The sequence below is a fragment of the Phyllostomus hastatus genome, unplaced genomic scaffold (assembly GCF_019186645.2).
Source record: "Phyllostomus hastatus isolate PE091 unplaced genomic scaffold, TTU_PhHast_1.1 phas_scaffold_555, whole genome shotgun sequence".
In the NCBI taxonomy this organism is placed as follows: Eukaryota; Metazoa; Chordata; class Mammalia; order Chiroptera; family Phyllostomidae; genus Phyllostomus; species Phyllostomus hastatus.
Window position 1 is genome coordinate 1791737 of NW_025334036.1, and position 23987 is coordinate 1815723.

The 23987-nt window shown below is 60.0% G+C and overlaps 1 protein-coding gene across 1 annotated transcript; it reads right to left on the bottom strand.

The window, feature by feature from the left end:
* Positions 1–1913: 1913 nt before the first annotated feature.
* MEX3B (mex-3 RNA binding family member B) lies at positions 1914–5984 on the bottom strand. Its single transcript, XM_045825023.1, has 2 exons — positions 5446–5984; positions 1914–4640 (listed from the first exon to the last, which is right to left on the bottom strand). Exons 1-2 carry the CDS (start codon positions 5720–5722, stop codon positions 3193–3195), a joined length of 1725 nt encoding a protein of 574 aa, XP_045680979.1. The 5' UTR covers positions 5723–5984; the 3' UTR covers positions 1914–3192.
* Between the last annotated feature and the right edge of the window lie 18003 nt (positions 5985–23987).

Sequence of the window (23987 nt, forward strand, 5' to 3'; positions counted from 1 at the left end):
ACAGCAGAAAAGGCAGCTGCCAGCCATCACAGAGCACGAGTGTGGCTCCCCTCACCTCGCTGGCAGGAGGACTGTCACCTGCACAGCTGTCTTGTTGAGGGAGCTGGGAGACGGGACAAAAGGCTTGCCCCGGATCAATAGCTAATGCCCCCTAATATCCCAAGTGTGCACCCGCATCCTCTGCCGGCGACCAGGGCCTGCCCAGCAGGGGAAACCAGTGGTACAAAGCTCTCTCCCCCAAAGAAGGTGGTTTTATTAACAACATATCCCCAATCTGCATGTCAACCAGAGGCTGCTGCCTCTCAACAAAGCACACGCACAGGCCTTCTCAGTGTCTGTCCGCAGCCTTGAATCCAGATCCTGTTTCATTTCCAAAAGCCCAGGTAGGAGCCCGCAACACAACCCGTCAGGCCTGGGGATGTTTCCTGGCCTTGTCTGTCGCCATTCTGCTGCCGCAGGGAGGCGAAGCTACATCGCCGAGGAAATGTCAACGAGAACCTTGCTTCGGCCGTCGGCATTTCCGACCAGTGAAAACGCAAAGGGGGAACCGACTGTAACATCACTGCGCGCCAGACCGAGGCTCAGCTCCGGTCCTTGGGGGAGAACAACAGGGGAAAACACGGTCTGGGAACTTCCCAGAGTTGAGGATGATGCCAGAAATTTCGAGGCCACGCCCTTTCCTCCTCCTGCCCCGCCTCCCCCACCCTGAGACCTGCCTTCACCCAACACCACGGTCAACTACACTAACCAGGGGCTGCTGTGCAGGCGGCGGCGACATCCCCAAATAAAAACTTGAAAGGGGGAAGCCGGAGCCACCGACGCGTACCACAGGCCAGGCTTTGGACTCCCCTGCGGTCGCCCCCCAGCCCAGATTCAAGCAGACGCCTGTCACCCTCTGGGCTGTCGCTGCTCTCCAAGGACAGCTCGGCCGGGAAGTGTGCTGGAAGTGGCGTGGTCTGGCCATTCCCCGAGTTCTCTCCTCCGGGAGGCGAAGAGTTCAAACCCCAGGAAAGCAGGAGGCCCCACCGCTTGATAACGCCCCGCAGCCGGGAGTAGGTGTAGCCTGCCAACAGCCAACAAAAGCGGCTCTCAAGCAGCAAACAGTTAACACCGGCAGCCTGTCAACACCAATTAGCAAGCCCTACCAGCAGAAGCCTATTAAGACAGTGCTCAAATCCAGCTCCACACTCTGCGCCAGCAGAAACTGTCATCCCCCGAGCCATTCCCCAAGGAGGTGACCCTTAATGGGAACTCACAACAAACACAGCCCGTGGGCCCCCTGTGCTCTCCGCCGCCCAGGCTGGGCAGCATCACGACTCTCCCGGATCCTAGGCGCTTTTGCTGTCCTGGACTCCTTCCTCTATAATAATAATAATATTAAAATTTACTTTTCTAATGTAACTTTAGATAGTTTTATTTCCTTAATGTTTTAGGCAAATTTTAGTAGGTTTGTAGAGGCCTAGAAATGAAAACATTTCCTTCGGAATTTTTTTCTTTTAAGTTTTAAGGGAAACATGACGTGTCCCCGGGCTCCCGAGAGCTGTCACAGGCCCTCGGCGCGGTGCCGCTGTCTCGGGAAGCCAGCCGTGCGTGGTTCGGTAGGAACTCGAAACTTGTAAAAACACCGTCCCCCACGGCCCATACATCCAAACACAGCGCTGGCCTCTTTTTAAAAAGTCCACTCAATTGATAAAATTGCTGACATAATACGCCTGGAACTTAGATATTTCAGCTTGTCACATAAGAGTTATTCCTTACACAGGCACACCAAGAGGCTTAAAAAAAACAACCAAGTCACCACGCAATATAGATTTTCTTCAATATTTTATTTATATAGAAATACTTAAAAAATGAAGTAGCACCATTACTTAAGTTTTACCTTTATTATGTAGAACTTTAAATGTCAGAAAAATAAAACTCTTGATACAATTTCAAATCTTGTCTCAGCAAATATAATATTAGTATTTGACCATGAGGTTAAAGGCCCTTTATCATAAAATAAAATATACTTTGTTTTTTTAAACTTTGCTCAGTAAAGTACATTTAAGCTCAAGTAACGCCACCTACATATACATAAACGAGTGGTAAACAAACGTATTAAAATAGAAATACTAAAACTAGAGTGGTGCAACAGAACTGTTGTAACTTGCACTGAATTCTATTTATACAAATGTTCGAAAGCATCGACAGTCCCTTTTGACGTGTGTATACATTTCTGGTTTTTTCTTTTTTCTTGTAATAATATAGAATAAAATATGCTTTATATCGCTGAATAGAAAATATGCTGGGTGAAGCAGATCTCGGAAGATTTGTCTGAACCTATAAAATCTCCATCCCAACAGAATACTGTTTAAAACATTACACATTTTTATGGTTTGTAATTCTGCCACAATTGTGTGATTATTAAAATAATACAGTGTTCTTTGCCGTAAGGCCATACTAAAATAAAAAAGATTTAACCCAGCTACAAAAAAGTTCACTGAACTTAAATTAAAATACTTGTAAACATCTTTGCAATATGAAATATAATTTTTCAAGTCAAAAAAGAATAAAATACTTCAATCTGTATTAATGAAATTTCTCTTTAAAACTTTTAAACGTTTTTAATATATAAGAGATATGTTACAGTTTCTTTAACTTTAATAAAGCTGCAGTATCCTGGTTTCTCAGGAACTCCGGGCCCTTCCACGGACATTCAGAAAGGACCCACTGTGTTCTAGAAGCATCCTAGGAACCCAGCCACAGAGGGGAACACACTAAACCAGCCCACACACCCCATAGCACTGTGTTATCATCTTCATCATCACTGCTGTCCATCTCTCTCCTACGTTCGGGAAATGGAAAACTTGTGGGGTTTTCTTCTTCTGGAAGCTTCCTATTAAGTACAGTGTAAAAACTATCGTTACTAGAGGGTCGCCGTTCCTATTATTTATAAAGCATGCATTTCAGGTGGTTCGGAGGTCTCCCAGGCTACAGTGCTCTTGACGCAGTTATCCTGGCAAGTTCCTTTGTTTCAACATTGAATTTTAAAACTGAGCGGATACTACAGCTTCCCAAGCTCCTCTGGGATCTCAAGAGTGCCAGCAGGGCGAGGGTAAGGTCGGGCACCAAGGAGGCCGGCCGGCGCCGGGGAGTGAGGGAGCGAGGAAGGGTCCCCCTTCTCGGCGCGGGGCGCGCGCAGGCGCGCTGCCCTCAGGAAAAGATGCGGATGGCCTGCGTGACTGCGGTGTGGCAGACCGGGCACTCGGGCTCGCTCTTCTCACAGATGCGGTTGGCGCACTCCATGCAGAACAGGTTGTGACCACAGGGCACCAGTGCGGCGATCACCTCGCTCTCGAAGCACACGGAGCAGTCGCGGCTGCCCTTGCGCCGCAACCCAGAGGAGGAGGACGAGGAGCTGGAAGAAGAGCTGGACGACGAGGAGGAGCCGGAAGTGTCGGACGGCTGCAGGCCGGGCAGCTGCGCCCCTATTCCGTTGGCATAGGCGGCGTAGGCCAGGCCCCCTCCGCCGGGGTCGCTGCGCACCCTGCGAGCCAGGTGGTGCTCGCCCGTGCCTGGGGCCATGTGCAAGGGTGGGGACAAGCGTGGGCAGCTGGTGCCCGGGTGCAGCCGGCGGTGCACCAACAGCCCCAGGTTGGCGTTGGAGGGCGCGCTGGCGCCGCCCCCGGGAAAGACCACGGAAGAGGATGAAGCTGATGAAGATGCGGAGGAAGAGCAGGAAGAAGACACGGGCGCTGCGGGGCCGCCTCCCGGGGACCGCTCGAACTGGGCCCAGAGCAGGGGCGCCCCAGGCGGCGGGGCGGGAGCCGGGTCGAAGGTGGGCTGGAGCTCCGGACAGCCGTCGGGGGAAGGCACGGAAGCCTCCCCCGCAGTGTAGGCGTATCCATTGCCGTTGTTGTTGTTGCCGTTGTGGGCAAAGCTGAGCGCGGGGCTCGGGGGGCTGTAGTCGGCCAAGCGCGGGGTGGCGGCCGCGCTGCCGCCGGTCCCCCCGCCGAAGTAAGAGTCGGTGGAGGCGCTGCCGAGAGAGCTGGAGCTGTCGTTGCGGTAGCTGGAGAAGGGCTTGCGGCCTGGGGTGGGCGTGATGCTGGGGGTGGGCTTGCTCCACAGGCTGCCTGGGCCGGACCCGCCAGACCCATGCAGCAGGTCGAAGCCCACATCCGTGCCGTTGGCGTGGAAGTCGTTCTCGTCGGTGAGCTCGATGATGCCGCCCGTGCGCAGGGCGATGTGCGCCTCGATCTCCTCCCGGGCGCGGTCCACGTTCTCGGGCATGCCCGTCACCTCGAACACTGGCTCCTTGTCGCGGCTGGGCGTGACGATGTACGTGTGCGTCTGCTGCTGGATGCGCTTGATCGTGGCGCCTTTGGGCCCCACCACGAGTCCCACCACGCGGTAGGGCACCCGTACCTGGATGGTGGTCTGCCCGGGCAGGTTGGGCGGGCCCGGCACCGCGCCGTTGAGCGCCGTGTTCTTATTCCGCGAGGCGCGGATCATGGAGAAGTGCTCCGCGGCAGAGATAATCTCCCTCCGAGCCATGGCCACATCCTCCTTCCTGCCCGTCACAACAAAGACAGGCTCCTCCCCGCGAACCGGGGTCTTGATGTAAGTGTTGGTCTTCGCCCGCAGCGCTTTAATTTTACAACCTGGGAGCCAGGACACAGCGGAGGGAGTGGGAGAAAAAGAGACACACCCATTACCCCGGGATAAGCGAGGAGACTCGGGACGGCCCGTGTCCAGGGCAGCTGAACGGCAGGGCACTCGAGGGTCGGAAGGGGGGCGGCTCCCACCTTGACCCCGTCCCGGGAGGGAAGCGGGTTCCACCCGCAAAACGCTCGAGGAACAGCCCCCTCGCTGCCCAGCCCTTCCCCGGGGACTGCAGTCGTCCGGAACCAAACCCCAGAATCCCAGAAAAAGTCAGCCGGGGAGACGCCTCTAAAATCCTGCGGGACGCGCCGTCCGCCCTGAAGACGCGGCGAAGGGGTTCTGGGAAGGCAGTCGGGGCTGCAGTCCCCCAGCGCTGGGGGACCGCTGGGAAGGGGGGCAGTCCCGGGACCCATTGTTCCTCCTCTGGGCTCCATTATGCTTTGCAGAAATCCAGAATCCTCCTCCATCCGATGCTCACTCCTCCTCCTCCCCCCTCCCAACGGACCGATCAAAGGCCCCCTCCCCCAAGCATCTCCTGTTTAAACGATATTTCCCGGGGTAGGTCGGGTGGGGGGCGCCAGGGGAGAGGGCAGTGGTTTCTGCAGGAGAAGTGCATCCCGCCGTGGCTGCAGCGTGCGGCTGGGAAGCAGCCTGCCTGCACTTTCTTTGTCTGGGGCGCCAGCCCTTCGCGCGGCTCTTCCTCCCTCCCCAAAGCTCCCGGCTCCCGATCCCTTTCGCGCCCTCCCCACGGGGCGGAGGCCGGAGACCCGCGTTGCTCCAGCTCCCCATCCTTGCCGGACCCACCTTGCCGCCCCACGATCTCGGCAACATGCTCCGAACTGGGCACCGGCACGCACTCGGTCATGTTCACGCTCTTCTTGCGCGGTTCGCTGTCGTACAGAGAGGTGCCCTCATCACTGTCCAGCCCCAGGAGGGAGAGCTGGTCCAAAGCGAGCTGCAGGGCTCTTTGGTCGTCCAGGGTTTCTCCCCCGCCGCCGCCGCCGCCGCCTCCAACCCCGCCGCCGCCGCCTCCCCCTCCGCTGCCGTTGCGCTCCAGGTCTGCAAACAGCGAGCTGGGCATCGTTCTGCCGTGCGCGCCGCGCCCCCGCCGGCCCTCGGTTCAGAAGCTTCAGCCACAAAGGCAGCCGGGAAGCGAGCGGTCAGGGGCGGGGAGGCCGGCCGGCTGCAGAGGGTTCCGTGGCTCCTTTCTTGGCACCGGAAGGAGTGGGTCGCTCCGCGCGGTCTGCGCCGGGCAGTGGCTGCGGGAGCCCCCGCCTGGGTCCCCACCCCAGGTCTGCTGGCGGGTGGGGCGGGGGCAGAACTCGAGTGGCAGCCGTGCGCGCCCCCCGAGTGCCCGGCTGGCTGGCCACAATGCCGAGAGAGAAGCGAGCAGGCGAGCGACAGCAGCGTTTCTTTAAGGAGCCCCTCCCCGGCTCCTCCACTCCCTCCCTCCCGCCCTCAATCAGCGCTTTTTCCTTCTCTGCTCCCCGCCTCTTGACTGAGCCTCTGCAGCCAGACGGCTCTGGAGGGGGACGAGGGAGGCGCAACGTCACCGGCGGGAGCTGACACTACAATGCTACTGACACTATCGCTGGGGGAGGCGATTGGCGCGCGCAGGGCTGGGGGCGGGCGGAGGCCGCGGAGTGAGCGAGCGGAGCGCGAGCGCCCCCAACTCGCCGCAGCCCGCGCGTCCTCCTGCCGGCCGCGCCCCGCCCCCGCTGCCGCTAACGCCTCTCTTTGTTGTCTAATGCGGGACCTGCAGCCTTGGGACACTTGCATGTACCTATCAACCAGGGACAATCACTGTCCCCAGGTCTCCTCTTCCTCCTGACCGTGAAAAGAAAACGCGTGCAACTCAACTCTGATGTCCAGCTCTAAGATAGAGGTCCTTAGAAAGTCCCGTTAGTGTCGTCCAAATAAACCACCCCTAGACCAAAGGTGCAACTGCAAGAAAGGTCTGTTGTGTGCCCAAAAGGGTGGTTCCGAGCCCTCGAACACGGAAAACATGACTCGAGGTGCCGATGCACACAGGCAAAGTATCTCCGAGTGCGGGCGGCCCACCTGCGCGAGAGCGCATAAGACACAAAGGCATCTACTCGGCCGCATCACCACTCGCGCGCACGCGCCCGCAATTCCGTATTCTTGGGCAGCACTTCCTCCAGCTGGCTCTGAAATTGCGGCTCAGAAAGCCAGAATCCGACTGCAGCTAGGGCTTGGCCGGCCCAGCCTTCAGCAACCTCTGGAAGGCACCATGCCTAGGTCCTGCACCAGCCCCGCGCCCAAACCCCGCGTGCCTGAGGCGCGCACGGGCGCCGCCACCAAGGGAACGCCGGCCATAGCGCCAGCCGGAGACGCGGGGTGCGCGCTCGGTCTTCCGTCCCTCCCCGCCCTACGGTCGGGCATGCGCAATAGTCACAAGGAATGGGGGGGGGTCCTTTAAGGCGGGGACGGCAGAGCGCACCACACTTGCGGGCGGCCCCGCCCAGACGGGAGGTGTGAGCTCGCTGCGCACCGCTTTGTGCACTTCTCGAGTGGGGGCGGCGGCTGAGAGGGTGCGACGGGACAAGCGGACAGGGACAGCTAGCTGCGCCCCCTCCCGGATGTCCCAGGGGCCGCTCCTAGAGACAGTGAAAAGAAAGGAGGCTTTGAGGGGCGGGCTGGGCCAGGACCAGCGTGCCGCTGGGTCCCTTCTCTGCTGGGTCCCCATCCGCACCGGCGTGAGCCCTCTCGAGCCCGCGCGGGATCCGCTCCTTTGTTCTGGCGCCACCGAGCTCGCTGCGCCCCCTGCGCCCGGTCTGGGGACGTTCCACAGAGCGGCCGGGGCGCGGTTCACCGAGATGGCTAACATCCGAGCTGCCAGACGCCTACCGAAGACAATGAAGCCATGTGGCCGCTGCAGCGATGAGCTTACTCGGAAGACCGGTTGTGCCGCAGGGCAGTCACAGGGCCCAGAGGCCCCAAGCGCGCCCTGCTGGACCACCGGAGGAGTGAGCAAGCGCCCCCAGGGGAAATCATACCTCTCGATCGAGAACTACAAGCGACAGTAAATGAGAGCGTCCGTTGTCATCGGTGGACAGTTATGCCGATGCCTTTACTCGGGGGAACACAAAGGTGTTCTCCTCCGCACTGGCTCACCTGGAGCTGTCTCGGGGAAGAGGTGCTGATTATTCCCTTAGGGAAAGGCAGCTCAGGAGCCACTGCAAGTGGCTATTTCCTCAGGATGCTTATGACACCTTCCAGGAGCCTGGGGTGCTTTTTTCTTCAAAAGGAATGCTTGATGCGGGGGCGGGGGGGGGGATGGGGTGTGAAGTCCTCCCAGAGAGCCACTACCTAGATCTCCAGCAGAGAGCCTTTGTGTGTTTTTTGACCCGGCCTCTGGGCTCAAATCCAGCTAATCTGAGAATGAGGGAGTGCCCTTGAGGGCTCCTGCGGGGCAGGAGGGGCCCTGGCTGGGGAAGGCCGCAGGGGAGGCCCAGCTTTCAGCGCCTCGCCTCTCGCCCTCCTCTCGCCCTCCGCGCCCTCCGCTCCGCTCCTGCGGGGCCTGCAAACACCAAGGTCGACAGGAAAAGCTCCCCAAAGGCCTCGGCATTTGCATCTTGCCAGCCCAACCAGTCACTTCCTGGCCTCTGCTTCTAGGAATCTGATCGTCTCCCACTGAGCCCGCCGACATTTCCCTTTCCATATAACACGATGCAGGTGGCCCTTCCTTGGTAAAGGAAGCGCCCCCCCCGCCCCGCCCCGCCCCCCCCCTGGGCTGCCTGTGCTGCCCGTCCTGCCTCCCTCCTCCCCGCAGTGGTGAGATTTCACGGGGGGGGGGCTAACTCAGAAACTAGGACGCCAGGAATTCCCGGAGAGCTGTGGGTCTTGAGGTGGCCCGGACACTGACCCGGCCCAGGTCAGCCTCCCCGGCCCAGAATGCTTCAGGAAAAGCTACACAAAGGTCAGCAGGGCTTCCCGCGGACAGCCGCCCACCAAGGCAAGGCCGGCCGGAGAGTGCGGAGGGGGAGGGCACTGCGGAGGGAGCCGCCGCGGCTCTGACAGACCTGGGCCCCCTCCTCGGCGAGTGTCCCCTGTGAGTGTGCGTGAGTGCTTTGCCCAGAGTCACTCGTCATCTTTGCTCGGGGGCAGTACTGACCGATGCATGAATGCAATGATAAAACTAACAATCTGGACGTTTTAATTCTCGATTCACAGCTTTACCAAGACAACAGGCACCATCGAACTTGCGAAGCCCAGTTCTGTTTTTAAACGGATAATACACCCAACCCCACAGTTTCTGGCTGGACTTTCCCAGGCTCCTTAAAGACCCCAGAGCTTAACTGCTTTTCCTGGTCCAGGGCGTGCTCCCCAAGGACGTCCCCAGTATGGCCATATATTTTTTTTATTAGCATGTGAGAGGCGCTTGCAGAGTGCGGTCTGGTAATTGAGAACTTCAGTTGCCATAAAGTAAGAAAAGGTAAAAAAGTCACACAAAAACAGCTAAGATTAATGAGACCACCTTGCACTAGTTTCCAGAGGCCTCGAGCTGTTTTGCACACATCTTGCTTACTTTTGCAAATTAAGGAGCTGGGAAAAGAAACAAATTCTCCGGAAAAAAAAAAAAAAAAACGAGTCTGTCCCCTCCCAGTGAACCCTTTTAACATCACAGAGCACCTCCCACCGCGCTGCAAGCCCAGAGGGAAGGGCTTGGCCCTGGCCCCGCCCACTTCGGTGCCAGGGGCGCCTGCCCAGACACTGGGGTCCTGGGAGGGTTTTCCAGAAGCGGACGTGCTAGCAGAAGGCACTCGACGCTCACTACGTTTCTAAGGGCCCAGTGCAGTATTGTCACTCGTCTGTCACACAGCGGAGATCCGGAAGGCGTTTGCTTTGTGTGACTGAAACTTGACGCTAACTGAACAACAAGTTCCCACTTTCCTCCCCGCCCCCGCCCTGTCCCCGGGAACCGCCGTTGTAGCCTCTGCTGCCGCGAGCGGGCCTAGTTCAGATTCCTGACCCAAGGCGGGTCGGGCCGTGTTTGTTCTTCTGCGATTTCACGCGGCTCGGTGTCCTCTGGGCTCATCCGTGTTGTCAAAAGGGTCAGGGTTTCCTTTTTTAGGGCTGAGTAATATTCCACGTTGTCCATACACCGCATCTCCTTCATCCATTCCCGTCTGCGGACGTCGGGGCCGTTTCCGGATCCTGGCCGCTGTGAATGATGCTGCAGGCGGCACGGGAGTGCGGAGCGCTCCTCGTGAACGTGACCCTGCGTACTGTGGTTCCGTTTTCCTAGTTTTACTTTCTGAGGAAGCCCCACAGTCGCTCTCCACAGCAGCTGCACCTTCCAGCACTTCCCCAACAGGGTACAGACGAGGGCCCCGACCTCCCCACGTACTTGCCGACACTTCCGCTGAGTGTTCTTCTGTAACACTCGCCCCCCAGGTGTGCAGGGACACTCCCCCCTCCGTGCTCCCAACGTGCGTATGCCTGGCGGTGAGCGACACCGAGCATCTCGTGCCCACGCAGCCCTTGTCCATCCGCGTGTCTTCTTTGGAGAAGGGTCTATCCCGTGCATTTGCCCACTTTAAAATTCTGGCCTTGGCCATGACACCACAGATGGGACCCCAAAAGCACTCTCAGCAAAACCAGAAACAAACCAGTGGAACGGCATGGAGGTGGAGGCGTCTGCCCGGCAAAGGAGGCCGTCAAGAGAATGGAAAAGGCAACCCACGGGGTGGAAGGAAGTACCCGAGAACCACGTATCCGGTAAGAAATGAGTATCCAGGACGTAGCGGGGAGTACTGCAGCTCAGCAGCAAAACCTCTAACACCGTCACCTGACTGGGGGACGGCCAGAGACCTACATAAAACACGTGTCCCTCGTAATCATCCTGCCAGGTGGATTTCAGAATTACACACGCGCGCACGCACACACACACATACACAGTGTCCCTAACATGTGCTCACACAGTGTCCCTAATATATGCTCACACACCAGTGTCCCTAACATGTGCTCACATACCACACACACACACACACTGTGTCCCTAACATGTGCTCACATACCACACACACATCTAAATGACTCAGAGTCATGAGTCAAGGGACCGACAGCTGAGGAGACTGCATCCTAACCTCCTACCTAGACTAGTGGTGTTCCGTAACGACCCGGAAGGCCAAGGTTAGAATACGGAACTCTCAGCCTCCTTGGGGCTCCGCCCTGGACCCCAGTCATACGGGGAGAGGTGGCCTGGGGCCACGACCCGTGACTCCCACCCTTACTGCCCCCCCCCAGGCTCCCACACCGCAAGGGCGCCTCGAGCAGGAGTTTGTAGACGCCCGGCTCCGTGTGCCCCCTGCCCCCTGCGCAGTCACTGCCTGGGCACGCCTGGCACCACGAGGCGCGCACGCTGTCTGGGGGGAGGCCCTGGCAGACGCTGAGGCACCGGGGCCTCCTGGGTAGGGCAGTCGGCTGTGGCTTCGTCCCCTGGGGAGGCGCGCAGCCAGGGGACAGCATGAGGGGGACCCTCGGAACCCTGGGCCCAGGGCAGGGCCTCTCCGGTGTGACACGCAGAACCACTCACAAAGTACAAAACGGCGATCTGAGCTACAGAATGGCAACTGTGGTAAGCACTGTTACCAGCTCTGCTTTATAAACGGGAAAAGACTGTACGTAAACCAATGCACTGTCAGACGGGAGGGTCATAAAGCGTTCTCGTAACATTTCTCCCTGGCGACTTCCTCCCATTTCCTTCCTCCCACTCCGTCCCCCCTCCCCTGGCCCGGTCACACAAACACCGAGAGAGCGCCCGTGTGCCAGGCCCGGCCCGGCCCCGCCCAGGGGTCAAGGCGAGTGCTGCTGGGGAGTCCGCAAGGTAAGGAGGAGACGGGCGTCGACCACACGCACCCCCGGCAGCCTGTGATTACAGACCGGGGCACGTGCGCCGACTGGGGAGCATGTGTCCATCCGCTTGGTTGCCTTTGATTCACGGTTTCCTGCTGACACAGGGAGGAATACAAATCCGTTTTCCCTTAAAGCCGGGGGCCGTCCATGGTTCCGCAGACCTCCGAAATGGATGCTGCACACCTGTGCACAGCCAGGCAGAGCTGGGGACGCCTTTGGCAGTGACTCCAGCTCATCCCATCAGGTCAGCTCGGTGACGTGGGTGAAACGGGACCGAGTATGCCAGAGGCACGAGTCCCCACAGTGTCACAGAGCCACCCGTCCAACCAAGGACGGAAGGCAGGGTTGTTTTTTAACCGTCTCGGGGAGACGAGGAAGGCAGGAGGGAGGGGCCCTCCAAGCCTCTGTGAGAGACCCGCTTCCCCGCCAGATGCCCCTGCACCCCGGCCTCCAGGAGGCGCAGTGGCTTGGGTAACGGGGACCACCCCGCTCTAGGTGACCCCCGGAGGAGGAACGCTCTAGACGTTGGGGGTGGGCAGCGGCTGGGGTGTTGGCCCCCCAGCTCTCATCACCCGCAGCCCGTGCGGTGTGAGGGGACTTTTACACAGTGGTTCGCACCCTCCGCGGGGACTCGGGCAGAGAGGGCGCTGTACCGGGCGGCGAACCCTAGAGCAGGAAGGTCCTCCTGCGCCACTCACGCTGGCGACCGGGGTTCCGATCGCCTGCTGGTCTGACGTCTCTTCTCGAACAGTTTTCACGGTTTCCGTAAGGAGTGAATAAATCCCCAGCAGATTTGTTTACCTCGGGAAAGGGAAAATTCTCTCTCCGCCGTAGACTTACGGGTGGATCAGGCCAATGCTCCCGAGAGACAGAAGCAACTTCCCTGCCCCTCTCCTCCTCCCTTGCCCTGCACTGAACATGTTGCAGCTTCTTAACATTTTTATTTTCTCCCCGCAGAGGAGAACCTTAGTTTGGAAGCTGTGTTTTAGTGCGCATGCGCCGGCTTTCCGGCACTTTCCCCCTTCAGGTCTGGAGGGTGCCCGTGGGGAGTGGGCCACCCTGGGGTGGGCAGCGAGCCTGTCCCCAGTGGCGGAGGTGCCCTGCCCCACTGCCGAGTCCCGCCTGCCGCCCCCTCTCTGCCCTGCCCCCGGGACAGGGTTTCCTCTAAGTCGTCTACAAACTAACACGGACGGACGGCTGGTTTTCGCGGCCGTTTTGTTTTGTTTCTGCAGGATCTGGGGAAGTGTCCAGCAGAAGCAAAGGATGGGACCACGGCCGAGGAAGGGGGACTACCTTGTCTGCAGAGCATTTTCTACCCCATCAAGCCGCACTTCTGATACACCTCTGAAGGGCCCTCGGGCAGGGAGTGGGGCAGCCAGCGCGCTCAAGGCCAGGGCCGAGCAGAGCCAGCCTGCTCACGCAGCTCCTGGGGCTCCGGGCCTCACTCACCCCCAGCACTGGCGCCGGCACCATTGCTGTCGCTGCTGCTGCTGCTACCCCTGGTTCTCCCCGCCCTCGTCCCACCGTCACCACGCGCCTGTCCTCCTGAGGCACTTGGCGCGCTCATAGGTCGGGCTGCTGCGCTGGGTGTGCCTGGCCTCCCACGGGGATTCTGTGGCGCCGTCTGTGACGTGAGACGGCAGCAGGGCTGCCCCACAGGGCTGCCGTCTTAACCGGGCACTCCCACCCACAGCGCTCTCCCCAGCGCCGGGCACACAGCGCGGGCTCTGCAGACGCCAGCTCTCCCCACCTCCTCCGGTTACAATCATTTCCCTTCTGTGATCTTTGGGCTCCGCACACGTGCCTCCTCCCCACTGGAGCCTCCTCGGTGGGGTCCAGAATCCAGACTGATCGCTCTCCCCTCGCACCCCTAAGAGTTAGGGTCCCTGGTAGGCACCCCCTTCCTGAGGCCAACGTCCTGGGTGGTCTCTCTTCCCCTCCCCAGCAAGGCCGCAGTGTATGGGGGGAACCTCCGCCCGATTTCTTCCTGACTGTGGAAACTCACGCACTGCTGAATCTCTGTGCCTCAGTCTCCACCTCCGGAAAATGGGGGTACGCACTGCACTGTGCTCACGGAGTTGGCACAAGAACTCAGCAAAATGCTACTCGTAGCTGTGGCTGGTGTGGTTCAGTGCACTGAGTGCTGGCCTGTGAACCAAAGGGCCGCAGGTTCGATTCCCAGTCAGGGCACATGCCTGGGTTGCAGGCAGGCCACGGCCCCCAGCAACTGCACATTGATGTTTCTCTCTCTCCTCTCTCCCTCCCTCCCTCCCTTCCCTCCCCTCTCTAAAAATAAATAAATAAAATCTTAAAAAAAAAAAAAAAAAGAAACTCTCATGCCATGACAGCTCTGTTAGCTGGCATGTCAAGGGAATTAAATGGCTGGTTAGCAGAGCACCACGGCGGTGCCACCCCGCAGCCTCCCCCCCCCCCCACTGCAGCCTGGCACACTCCTCACCCCACGGTCTTCTTCTTCCCGGGGCGGGGAGCAGCCCCACGGTGGGACATGACCGGCTGGTTCCCCCAAAGACGACCCTCTCCGGCGAACGTACAAACCCTAGCTTGGATGGGACTGGTGAGCACTATGCTACGTGAAATAAGCCAGGGGTGAGGGACACATACCATATGATCTCACCTTCAACAGGCACCTGATCAACCAAAGGAAAAAGCAAGCAAAATATAACCAGAGACACTGAAATTGAGAACAATCTGGCAGTGACCAGAGGGGAGGGGGGAGGGGATAATGGGGGGAAGGGCTTTCAGGAACAACTCCAAAGGACTCGTGGACAAAACCAGGGGTGAGGGGTAGAAGCAAGGGAGGGAGGTGGGTTTGGCTGGGGTGGGGGGGGGCAGTGGTGGGGGATAAGTGCAGAGAACTGTGATTGAATGATAATTTTAAAGAACAACAAACTCTAGCTTTTCAGTAATACCTGTCAGTGGTGCTGCTTCACTGGAAGCGGCAGCAGAGCCCTGGAGGCTCTTCCACTCACTCAGCCATCCCCCCCCCCCCGCTCGCCCCTGCTTCCCCCACGGGGGTCTGGGCTAGTGCTCTGCGCTGCAGCTCCCCAGGAGGTAATGGGTGGGCGGCCAGAGGGTGTTTGTGTATCCATTTCCCAGTCGGTGGAGAGGGACCCCGGAGGGAACTAGTTACTCCAAAGCCGAGTCCCCTCATTAGAGCGCCACTCACCCAGGTGTTGCTTTAAATAGCACAGTCCCCAGGGGCTGCTAAAGCGCAGTTCGGTTTCAGAAAGTGAGAGCTGGCGCTTCCTCTCCCACGTGCGCACTGAGTGGCGTGAAACTCAGCTCCGTAACCTGGCCTCGGCGCGGCTCTGACAGCCACCCGTGAAAACGTCGTCACAAAGCAGAAATATCACAGAGCAGAAATGTGATTCATCCATGTGACTTGTCCTGTTAACTCTTTTTTTTTTTAAGATTTTATTTATTCATTTTTAGAGAGGGAAGGGAGGGAGAAAGAGAGAGAGAGAGAGAGAAACATCAATGTGCGGTTGCTGGGGGCCGTGGCCTGCAACCCAGGCATGTGCCCTGACTGGGAATCGAACCTGTGATGCTTTGGTTCGCAGCCCGCGCTCAATCCACTGAGCTACACCAGCCAGGGCTAAACTCCGTCTTTTAAAAAAAATGTTTTCGCTGTTCTGATTTTAACAACGTCATCGTACACAAATGCTAAAAAAGGGCTGTGTCCCACCTCACACGGGGAGTTCAAGAGTACGTCGGAGGAGAGTGGAGGCGCCCCCAAAGGTCTGGAACCCGGGGTCAGCCCACCACCATCGGTCTTCCGTAAGACTCCTGGGGCACCTGGCTGGAGCTGCTGCACCGGAGAGCTGCAGCTGCCACAGACGCGGCCTGGGGGGGGGTCCCACTCTCTCCAGAGCCCACCTTTTGGCCAAAGCAGGTAACGAGCGAGGGCCTCCCCAGAGAGCTCTGCCTGGCGTGTCCCCTTCCCCAGGCTGAGCTTCTCGTCCCTCCGGCCTGGGACACCGCCACGCCTCGCCGCCACACGGGAACATCTCTGTGCCCCTTCTCCCGACGTGCGCGGGAAGTTCAAGATCAAAAGGTGCTTGAGAGACACCTGGCGGAATTCTTAAAGGAGTTAGAAGGGAGAACACCATTCTTTCTATGCCTTCTCGGTTTTATGCTGCCTGGCGTTACTTGCGGTTTCCTCACTGCAGTGCCCCCGAGGAAGCTTCTGTGCGTATCTTCCGGCATCTCCTCAGGTCTGATGTCACGCCCTCTGAAAACGATGACATCACTGTCTCTCCTTCCGACATCATGCTCCTCTCGTTTTTCACGCCCAACTACATCGTCTCGTCTTGGCACCGCTTGGAACCCTCCTGCAGCTCTACCCAGTTCGGAGGCCGAGCTTCTAAACGCACATCGGATCGGCAGTAACGAACGAGACACGACTGGAAAGGCCCTAGGAACAGAGCTAGCGAACAGGAAGTCAGTGCGGAAATCTGGGCCACCGGGTGGGAAGACAAACAGCGTCGCACGCCTCGAGTGTTGAGGGCTAATGACCACGAGGCTGCACTGTGCGAACAGCTGTCCAGTCTTTGAGCAAGCCCCTCCTCTGTGCCAGGCTCTTGCTAGGAGTACATGAGTTCGCTATTGCTTGTCATTGCTAGTGGCAGAGACCCAAAATAAGAGCGGTGTAAACAAGCTGTAGGTAGGGGCATTTTTCTCTCACATGACAGGAAACCCAGAGGGAGGGAGTCCACGACTGCAGTGATGAGTTCCTGGTTTCACGAGTAACCTTCCTCCTATCTCTGCTTCACCGTTCTTAGCATGCTCAAAGTCCCCCCGTGGTCACAAGGTGGCTGCTGCAATTCCCGCCATCACATTTCGTTCCAGGTGGAAATGGCCAAAAAAGTCATGCTTTCCATTGGAATCAACCTCTGGCAAGCAGCTTTAATGGGAGCTTTACCCAATATTGATTATACCTCACCAACTGTCTCTACCTGTGAGTAAAAGATGGGGAAGGGGGTGTTTCCTGCAGCTCCCCATGACGCAGAGGCTCGGTCAGCGAGGAAGAAAGGAAACGAGGTTTTGGGAAGACAGCTGGGCTGCATGGCTGCGGCACGGATTACAACACAGCTCTGTATTCAAGGAGCTCCGGCTTCGTGGAGAATAATTTCCTTCCAAACTGCTCAAAATAATAATTATGCCTTGAGACATAAACTTTCATCTCAGTGAAGAGACTCCATAATTTAGGGCAGCGCTTTCCCAGAAGATTCTAGACTACAGAGCCTTTTGCTGAGTTTGGTTTAATTCCATGCGAATTACATTTCTGTCTATGAAGGCGGCTTGGGCCCTGCTCCCAACCACCAGCATTTAGATTCCTCATAACTCCACGGGAGGAAATGGGAGAACGTTTTGCTAGTAGCAAATGCCCACAGAATGTGTATCAGCAGATTTCCCTGACAGACAAAATGACAAGAAGCTGCTTCTGCTGGTTTCTGCCCTGGGGAGAGGGGTGGGTTTCAAGGTTCCTTCTCGTTCCACCTTGGCCAGCGGTGGGGACTCCCCGTGGGCTGGGAATGGAAGAAACCAGCTTAAGCCCCTTCCTGCGCCAGAGGCGGGCGGGCTGAGCACCCCACTGCATGGCTGGCTCACTTCACCTCTGCCCTCCCCTCAGCCCACCTGCCCTCGGCCTGCTCGGGGGCAGCCCGCAGGCCCAGGCGCAGGTGGGGGTGTTCTGACGGGGTGGGGGGGTGGGGAGGGCACCCTGAGAGAGTGGAGCGCCACAGAGGGCCTTGGGGGCACAGAGGAGCAGGAGCAAGGTCTACTCAGACACTCAAACAACCTCGAGGGACAGTCACGTATCGGTGCAGGCGAGTCCAACCTAGCTGTCACCCACTCGCCACTCACTAGGAGAGTTCCCTCTGCTGGGTGTCACACCAGGGGGCTCTGGACTCGCCAGGTCCCTGCCCTGTGCAGTGGGGGGGTGGAAGGTACAGGAGGGCAGTGTGGGCACTCAAGGAGTAGACCCCCAGGAGGGCCGGTGGGCACAGAAGGTCTCTTGCAAGAGGCTTGCCCAGGCTGAGCTCCCAAGGACGGCTCAGGCAGGCAGAGATGGGGGTAAGGCCGCTGTGGGCTCCCTGAGCTCGGCCTACGCTGCCCGCCCACAGGGAGGGGCCAGGGGGCCGTGGGTACCGGGGGCCCTGTGAGGAGGGAGACACTTACTCCAACAGACTCCGAGCAAGGAAGGGCCAACGGTCTGTGTGACGGGGCGCAGGGAAGCCCCAGGGCAGGGCCAGCGGGCTGGAAGCTGCCACTGCCACCCACCTGGGCAGGGAAGCAGGGCCAGGACTCAGCCTTCGGGGCCCAGAGACAGAGGGGCAGACGCACTGGCCGCTGGAGAGCTGAATTTGAGAGACACCGGTGAGGGTGGGTGTTGGGGGGAGGAAAGGAATGAAGGAGGAAGGCGGCCAGGTCTGGGGACTGTGCGAGGCTCTGTCCCAGCCCCATGTCCTGTTCAGGGGACAAGTCTCACGGAGTGGGGGTTTTGTGGGTCAGCTGATGGAGCCCTCCCTCCGACCCGCTCCATGTAGATGGATCTGGTGTCAAGAGAGACGGGGAGCCCCGGCTGGTGTGGCTCAGTGGATTGAGTGCTGGCTTAAGAAGCAAAGGGTCGCCGGTTCGATTCCCAGCCGGGGCACATGCCTGAGTTGTGGGCCAGGTCCCCAGTAGGGGGTGTATGTGAGAGGCAACTGCACACTGATGTTTCTCTCCCTCTTTTTCTCCCTTACCTTCCCCTCTCTCTAAAAATAAATAGATACATAGAAAAGAGAGGCGGGGACATGCAGCAGACCCCCCGTGTGGCTGTGCCCTGTGCCCGGTTCTGAAGGTGAGATGCGGTCGTCCCAAGGTGAACACTCTCGAGGTTCCCCTTGTGAGCACACAGTGCCCAAAGCCTTAGAAAAGGGGGTGCGTTATTTTGGGGGTTTCTCATTGCTTACACCAGGGGACCTTTGTATCAAAGGCAGCACAATGTATCACCAGGAAACCCTGACCCGTGAATACCAGAACCACCTCCACTTGACTCATTGCCCATCAGAGGCGATGACTCACTCGACTTGACCCAGCCAATCAGTGACGAACACGGAGCCGGGGTCCGAGGCTCCCGATTCCCAGGTCAGGCCCGGAGAGGGGTTCACCCGGTGGGTAAGTGGCTTTGCAGGGGTGGGGGGGACCAGTCCCAGCTCCGCCACCTACTCACCTCTGCGGGTCCCCACCCCGCCGACCGTGAGCAGAGGGCGCGCCCACCTGGGCCCGGGCCCGCTGTGAGACGCGAGTGAGACCGCGCAGAGCTGCTGCGTCACACTACACCTCGTGCCCGACCCCGGGGGCCGCCGCCCACTGCTGCTCACGGCTCATCCGAGCGCCCGACACGAAGCCCCGTCCATGGGACTGGAAGGTGGATCTCCATGCAGCTGTTTTCCCTACCCCCGAGATCAAAGGGCCGAGTTCGCCCTCCCTCCAGAGCCCAGTGCAAACCGGGGGCTGGCCCACGAGTGGGGTCTGGGGGAGAACGGAAAACCCAGCCCTCGGGGGTACCTGCCTCGCACCCGTGCAGCAGCACCTGACGCTCCCGGCAGACGCAAGCCGGGCTCCGCGTGGACCTGCGGGGCTCAGCACCGAGCCCGCACTTCAAGCCCTGCCCTCCCTCCTCCCGCTCCGCACGGCCCTCCTCGCCTCGGAACACAGACTCCCCGCAGTCCAGCCCAGGAGCGGAGTGGCCCTCGCACCGCGGAGCCCTGGCCTCGGGCAGGGCAGGCAGCGAGGGGTGGGGGAGGCACAGCCGTGGGCTCCGCACTCCGCGGGACGAGCAGAAGACCTGACTCAGCCTGGCATCCTCGTCTGAGTCCCGGGTCACGTGTCTGCGGCCCGGACCACAGGCCCAGCGACGGTGACCTTGCCCCGTGAGCAACAAAGGCAACAACCCCTCTGTGCCAGCTCCGGGGGGGCCCCCGAGGGTGCCTTGAAATCTCGTGCATGTGGTTGCTATAGACCAGACATCTTGCAGTTCTAAAGTTCAAATGTAGCCTTTTCTTTAAAAAAGGAAAAAAAAAAAAGGCAGCCACAATTCAAAGTAAACTGTTGCTATAAAAAGGAAAAAAAATAGTACTTAAATAAAACCATAGCCCAAACCAGAACACTGAAATATGACACCGTTATATAAATATGCATACCCTGTCATAAAAATAGAGCGGTTTAGGTTTACGTATTTTTTCCCCTTCCTTTGTTCAGTGTCGTTGAAATTCCACAAAAACCGTGCCTCGGTAAGTGAGCAGGGCTAACTCAGCACGGTCACACCTCTCCCCGGATTATGGCGCAGGACTGCTGGCCCGAAAGTGGACCTCAGAGCTGCCCACGGGCGTGGCGAGCGGCTGCGGAAGGTACTCGGCGACCCGTCCCCACCGTCCGGTAGGAGGTGCACTTCCGAACCCCGAGCACGGCTGGAGGGTGGACGGCCACCTGGGAGAGGGGGTGCCCGAGGGCCCGCAGGGAGGGCCCCAGATGGGATGAGGTGAGGGGAGGGCCCGGAGGACTGCGCCCCTCACAGAGGCGTGTCCTGCACGAGCCCCAGGGAGAGGCCCCGAGGGCAGGGGGGGCGCGGCTGCAGGGTGCAGTCCTGCTCCCTCTCCGCGCCCTCCGACCAGTGCCCGGACACCCGAGTCTCCGCAACGAGGAGGACGGCGCCACTCGAAGGCGCGCCGTGTGACTGCAGGAGGACACGCTGGTACAGCCGGCAAGAGACCCGGCACACACTGGGCCGCCCAGGGAAGGGCTGGGCACGATCGGCCCTCGGCAGTGACTGGTTTTCCTCCGTGACGACCAAGAGCTGCAAACGGGGCCAAGGGTAGCCGAGAGCAGGAATGCACCGGAGACAGCGCCTCCGTCTGGGCGTCTGCTCCGCTGACAGTCCCCTCTCAGGGGTACCGAGGGCACGCCCCTCGCTCCCCAGCACCCTGGGAAACACCTGCTTTTCTTCTTCCTGGTCGGTCTTTGAGAGCAAATCTCCGAGTGGCTGGTCTGCCGGTGTGAGCCGGCGGGGTGAGGAGTGGGAGGGCAGGGAAGCGGCCAAGAGCGACTCCGGGCAAGGTCTCCCCGCCGGCCGCATCTCAGGGCCCGGGCTGGAACGCCTGGTCGGGCTTCCAGGGAGCGGTGGCCGTCCCTGCTGTTAGGAGCCACGGAAAGGTCAGGGTCGGGGAGGGCAGGGGGGGACGCTGATGCCGCATACTGTGAAATGTCTGTGGTGGTGGTGGCGTGAGGGGCGGCACAGGGGTCTAGGAAGGGAGGGGCCTTAGAGCGTCCAGGTGGGCCCGGGGGCTGCTGGCAGGGCAGGAGGAAGCCGGAGGACCCAGGGCCGCTGCAGAGGGAGAGGAGCCCCCCCACTCCCCGGGGAGGGGAAGTGGGTGAGGACGGGGGTGGGGGGTGGGGGCGTCTGTGGCACCGGAGCTGAGCAGAAAACTCAGGTGTGGCTTCACCGGCTCCTCAAATAGCCCGCGTCTGGGTCCCAGGTCTGGCTGTGGGAAGCCCTTTCTCCTCTCGGACGGAATCCCCCCGCCCCCGCTGGGACCCCCTCTGCGGCTGCTTGGCCAGGGCCCCTGCTCCGGCAGGAATGCGTGCTAGCAGCAGCAGCAGGGCAGGCCCACGGACGGCCGCCAACCCCCAGAGCAATCCGGAGAAAGACCGAAGTTGGAGGCATCGCGCTTCCTGCTCTCAGACTACACGACAAAGCTACAGTAATCTGAACAGTACGGCGCCGGCACACAGACAGACAGACAGACAGACATGTAGCTCAGTGGGACAGGATCAGGGGCCCGGAGATAAACCCTCGCTCCTACGGCCGAGTAATGTTTGACAAGGAGCCAAGCGCACTCAACGGAGACAGGACAGTCTCTCAACGTGCGGTGCTGGGAAAACGGGACAGCCACATGCCAAACACGGAAAGGGGACCCTGGGTCTCTCTGACTGGGCTCCTGGTACCAGGAGCCCTGCAGCCCAGGACAGCTCCTGGGAGGGAGAGGCGGCCCCCGCCTGCCCCCCACCCCCCACCCAGGCAGCAGCAGCAGCATCCACACAGTCGCCACAGAATTCTCTTGAGACAAGCAAAGAGATTTTCCAACCTGTGATTAAATGTTCTTTTCCCAAATGTGGTGGGGAAATTACATGAAGATTTATGAAGCAAATTAAATTACTTTTTTTTTTTTTCCCCAAACAATCCCTTCAAGCGCGTGCTTTTGTCTCCGCAGGTACAGAGCATGGCTGCGGTCACCGGAGCTCAGTTCTGCTCTCCGGGAAGGGAAGACGGAGACACCCTTTGAGGATAACCGTCCGGTTCGTAACCCCGGTTGACTTCGGAAGGCCGACCCGAGGTTCGGAGAGTTGAAGAAGGTTCCGTCGGCCACACAACTAGTAGGAGACGGAGACGGAGCCGGATCCCAGGGGGGCCTGGCTGGAAGCCCATGGACCTGGAGGTCCTGGAGCCCGTGACGGTACCAGCAGCAACCCGACCCGAGGCCACGGCCATCCCAGGCTCCGCCCAGTGAGGTGGGGGGGGGGGTGAAGTGCCGGAAGAAGGAGCTCCTGGGGGTGTCTGCTCAGCCTCTAGTTGTCCGACCCGCTCTCCAGGCCCCCCGGCCCCCCCCCATCGAAGGGTCCCTGTGGAAGCCGTCGTCTGTCCGTGCCCCCCGGACGCAGGCCAAGGGTCCCCTGCCACCAGGCTTCCTGCATGCCTCTCCAGCTTGCGAGACCCTGGCCCCGCGGCGGTCGTGGGGAGGGCTGAAGTCTGCCCGGCCGCACGGTGGGAATGTAAAGACCACGATGCCAGACCTTGGCAGGAAACCGCGCGTTCACCACCACACACGGCAGCGTCACAAAGACAAACACGCAGCGTTTCAGGACTGGGGAAGGCGGTGGCCCAGGCGTGACCCGCGCCGAGGTCGGGAGAGGGCTGGCTGACACATGGGCGCCCTGCGGCCCAGCGGAGGAGCAAACCCCGAGTTTCTAATTACCCGGCCACAACCCTGGGTTTTGATGTAAAAAAGAGGAAATGGCTGAACTCTCTTCTAGTCGCAGACAGACCGCGGAGCCCAGCGAAAGCCTTCTCTACCCGGTCACGGGCCCCAGTTGCCCTGGCCGCCGCTCCTCGGAGGAACCTCCCGCAGCCCGAGGCCACCCCATGCCACCCTCTGCCCCTCTTGCAGGGGTGCCGGCAGTAGTGTCCGCCTCAAAACTTGCCACCCTCTCCGGGGTCTTCCTCACACAAACCCGTCAGGGCCGGAGGGGCTGTGGTCAGGGAGCTCAAGGGACAACCCACCTACTCGGTTCCCAACCAAGTCGCAGCTCACCCCCGCGGGGCCTTCCGACCGGGTCTCCCACGCCCCCTTCGACTCGGGGCTTCCCGAGGCTCTGGGGCCGGCCAGGACCCCCTCCACCGCCGGGCTGCAAGGGCAGCCAAGTCCAGCTTTCGTCCTACGGCATTTCTGCCTGGGAAACGCTCAGCGGTGCCTCGGGTCCCTTGGCCATCCGTCCCTGCAGGTGCGCGAGGCGGAGAGGGAGTCCCATCCCCCCTCCACCCCCACCTGGAGGGGGCAGACTCTGCGGTACTGCCTGTCTCGCAGCACAGGGACAGCGACCGCAGCCCACGACGCCCACGGAGACCGCCCCGCTGCTCCCGGCCTGCGGGTTTAGCCAGTCCTTCAGTTCATCTTGTCTCCAGGCTGTGCAGCTGCAGGGGGAGAGGGACGGGACAGCAAGGAGCAGGGAGAGGAGGAGCAGTGTGGGGAGGGGGACGAGGGATCCTCCCAACACCACTGACGCCCGATGTGTTGTTACCTTGGCTTTTCTCCTGGCCCCACGACAAGGTATCACTAATAAAAAATCAGGGTGTCGGGAAATATTGACATACGGGGTTGGGACATTTCCTCCTGCCACAGCCAGGCAGAGGGCGTCCCGTCTGCGGCCGCCCCTCCCCTCCCCTCCCCTCCCGTGGGAGAGCCCACGTCCCCGCCCCCGGGTGCCGCAGCTCGTCGGACAGAGCAGGGTTACATCGCGAGGGGACCGAACACTCGCGGGAGGGCAGGCCGGCGGACTTGACTCATGTGGAGGAGGGAGGAAAACTGCTTCTAGGGGAAGAGAGAGAGTGGAAGAGTAGTGGGCGGGGTGGGGGGAGAATGAGGGAGTCGGAGCCCAGCGGGGTGGGTCTGGGGCCAGCTCTTCCCCGGCCCCGAGGCCAGGACGGGCGGGGAAGCGCCCGCTCAGGGCAGCCTGGGGGGCGGGAACCGCGCCGAGCAGAGGTGACGGGAACAAGGGCTGTGACGCGAGGTCTTCCTCTGACACTCGTGTGAGGACGCCGAGGAACTCGGTCCCTGCCCCCCATGACGCTCATTTCTCCTTCAAGACCCTCATCGAAAACTACCTGCAGGTGTCCTCAGAATGACC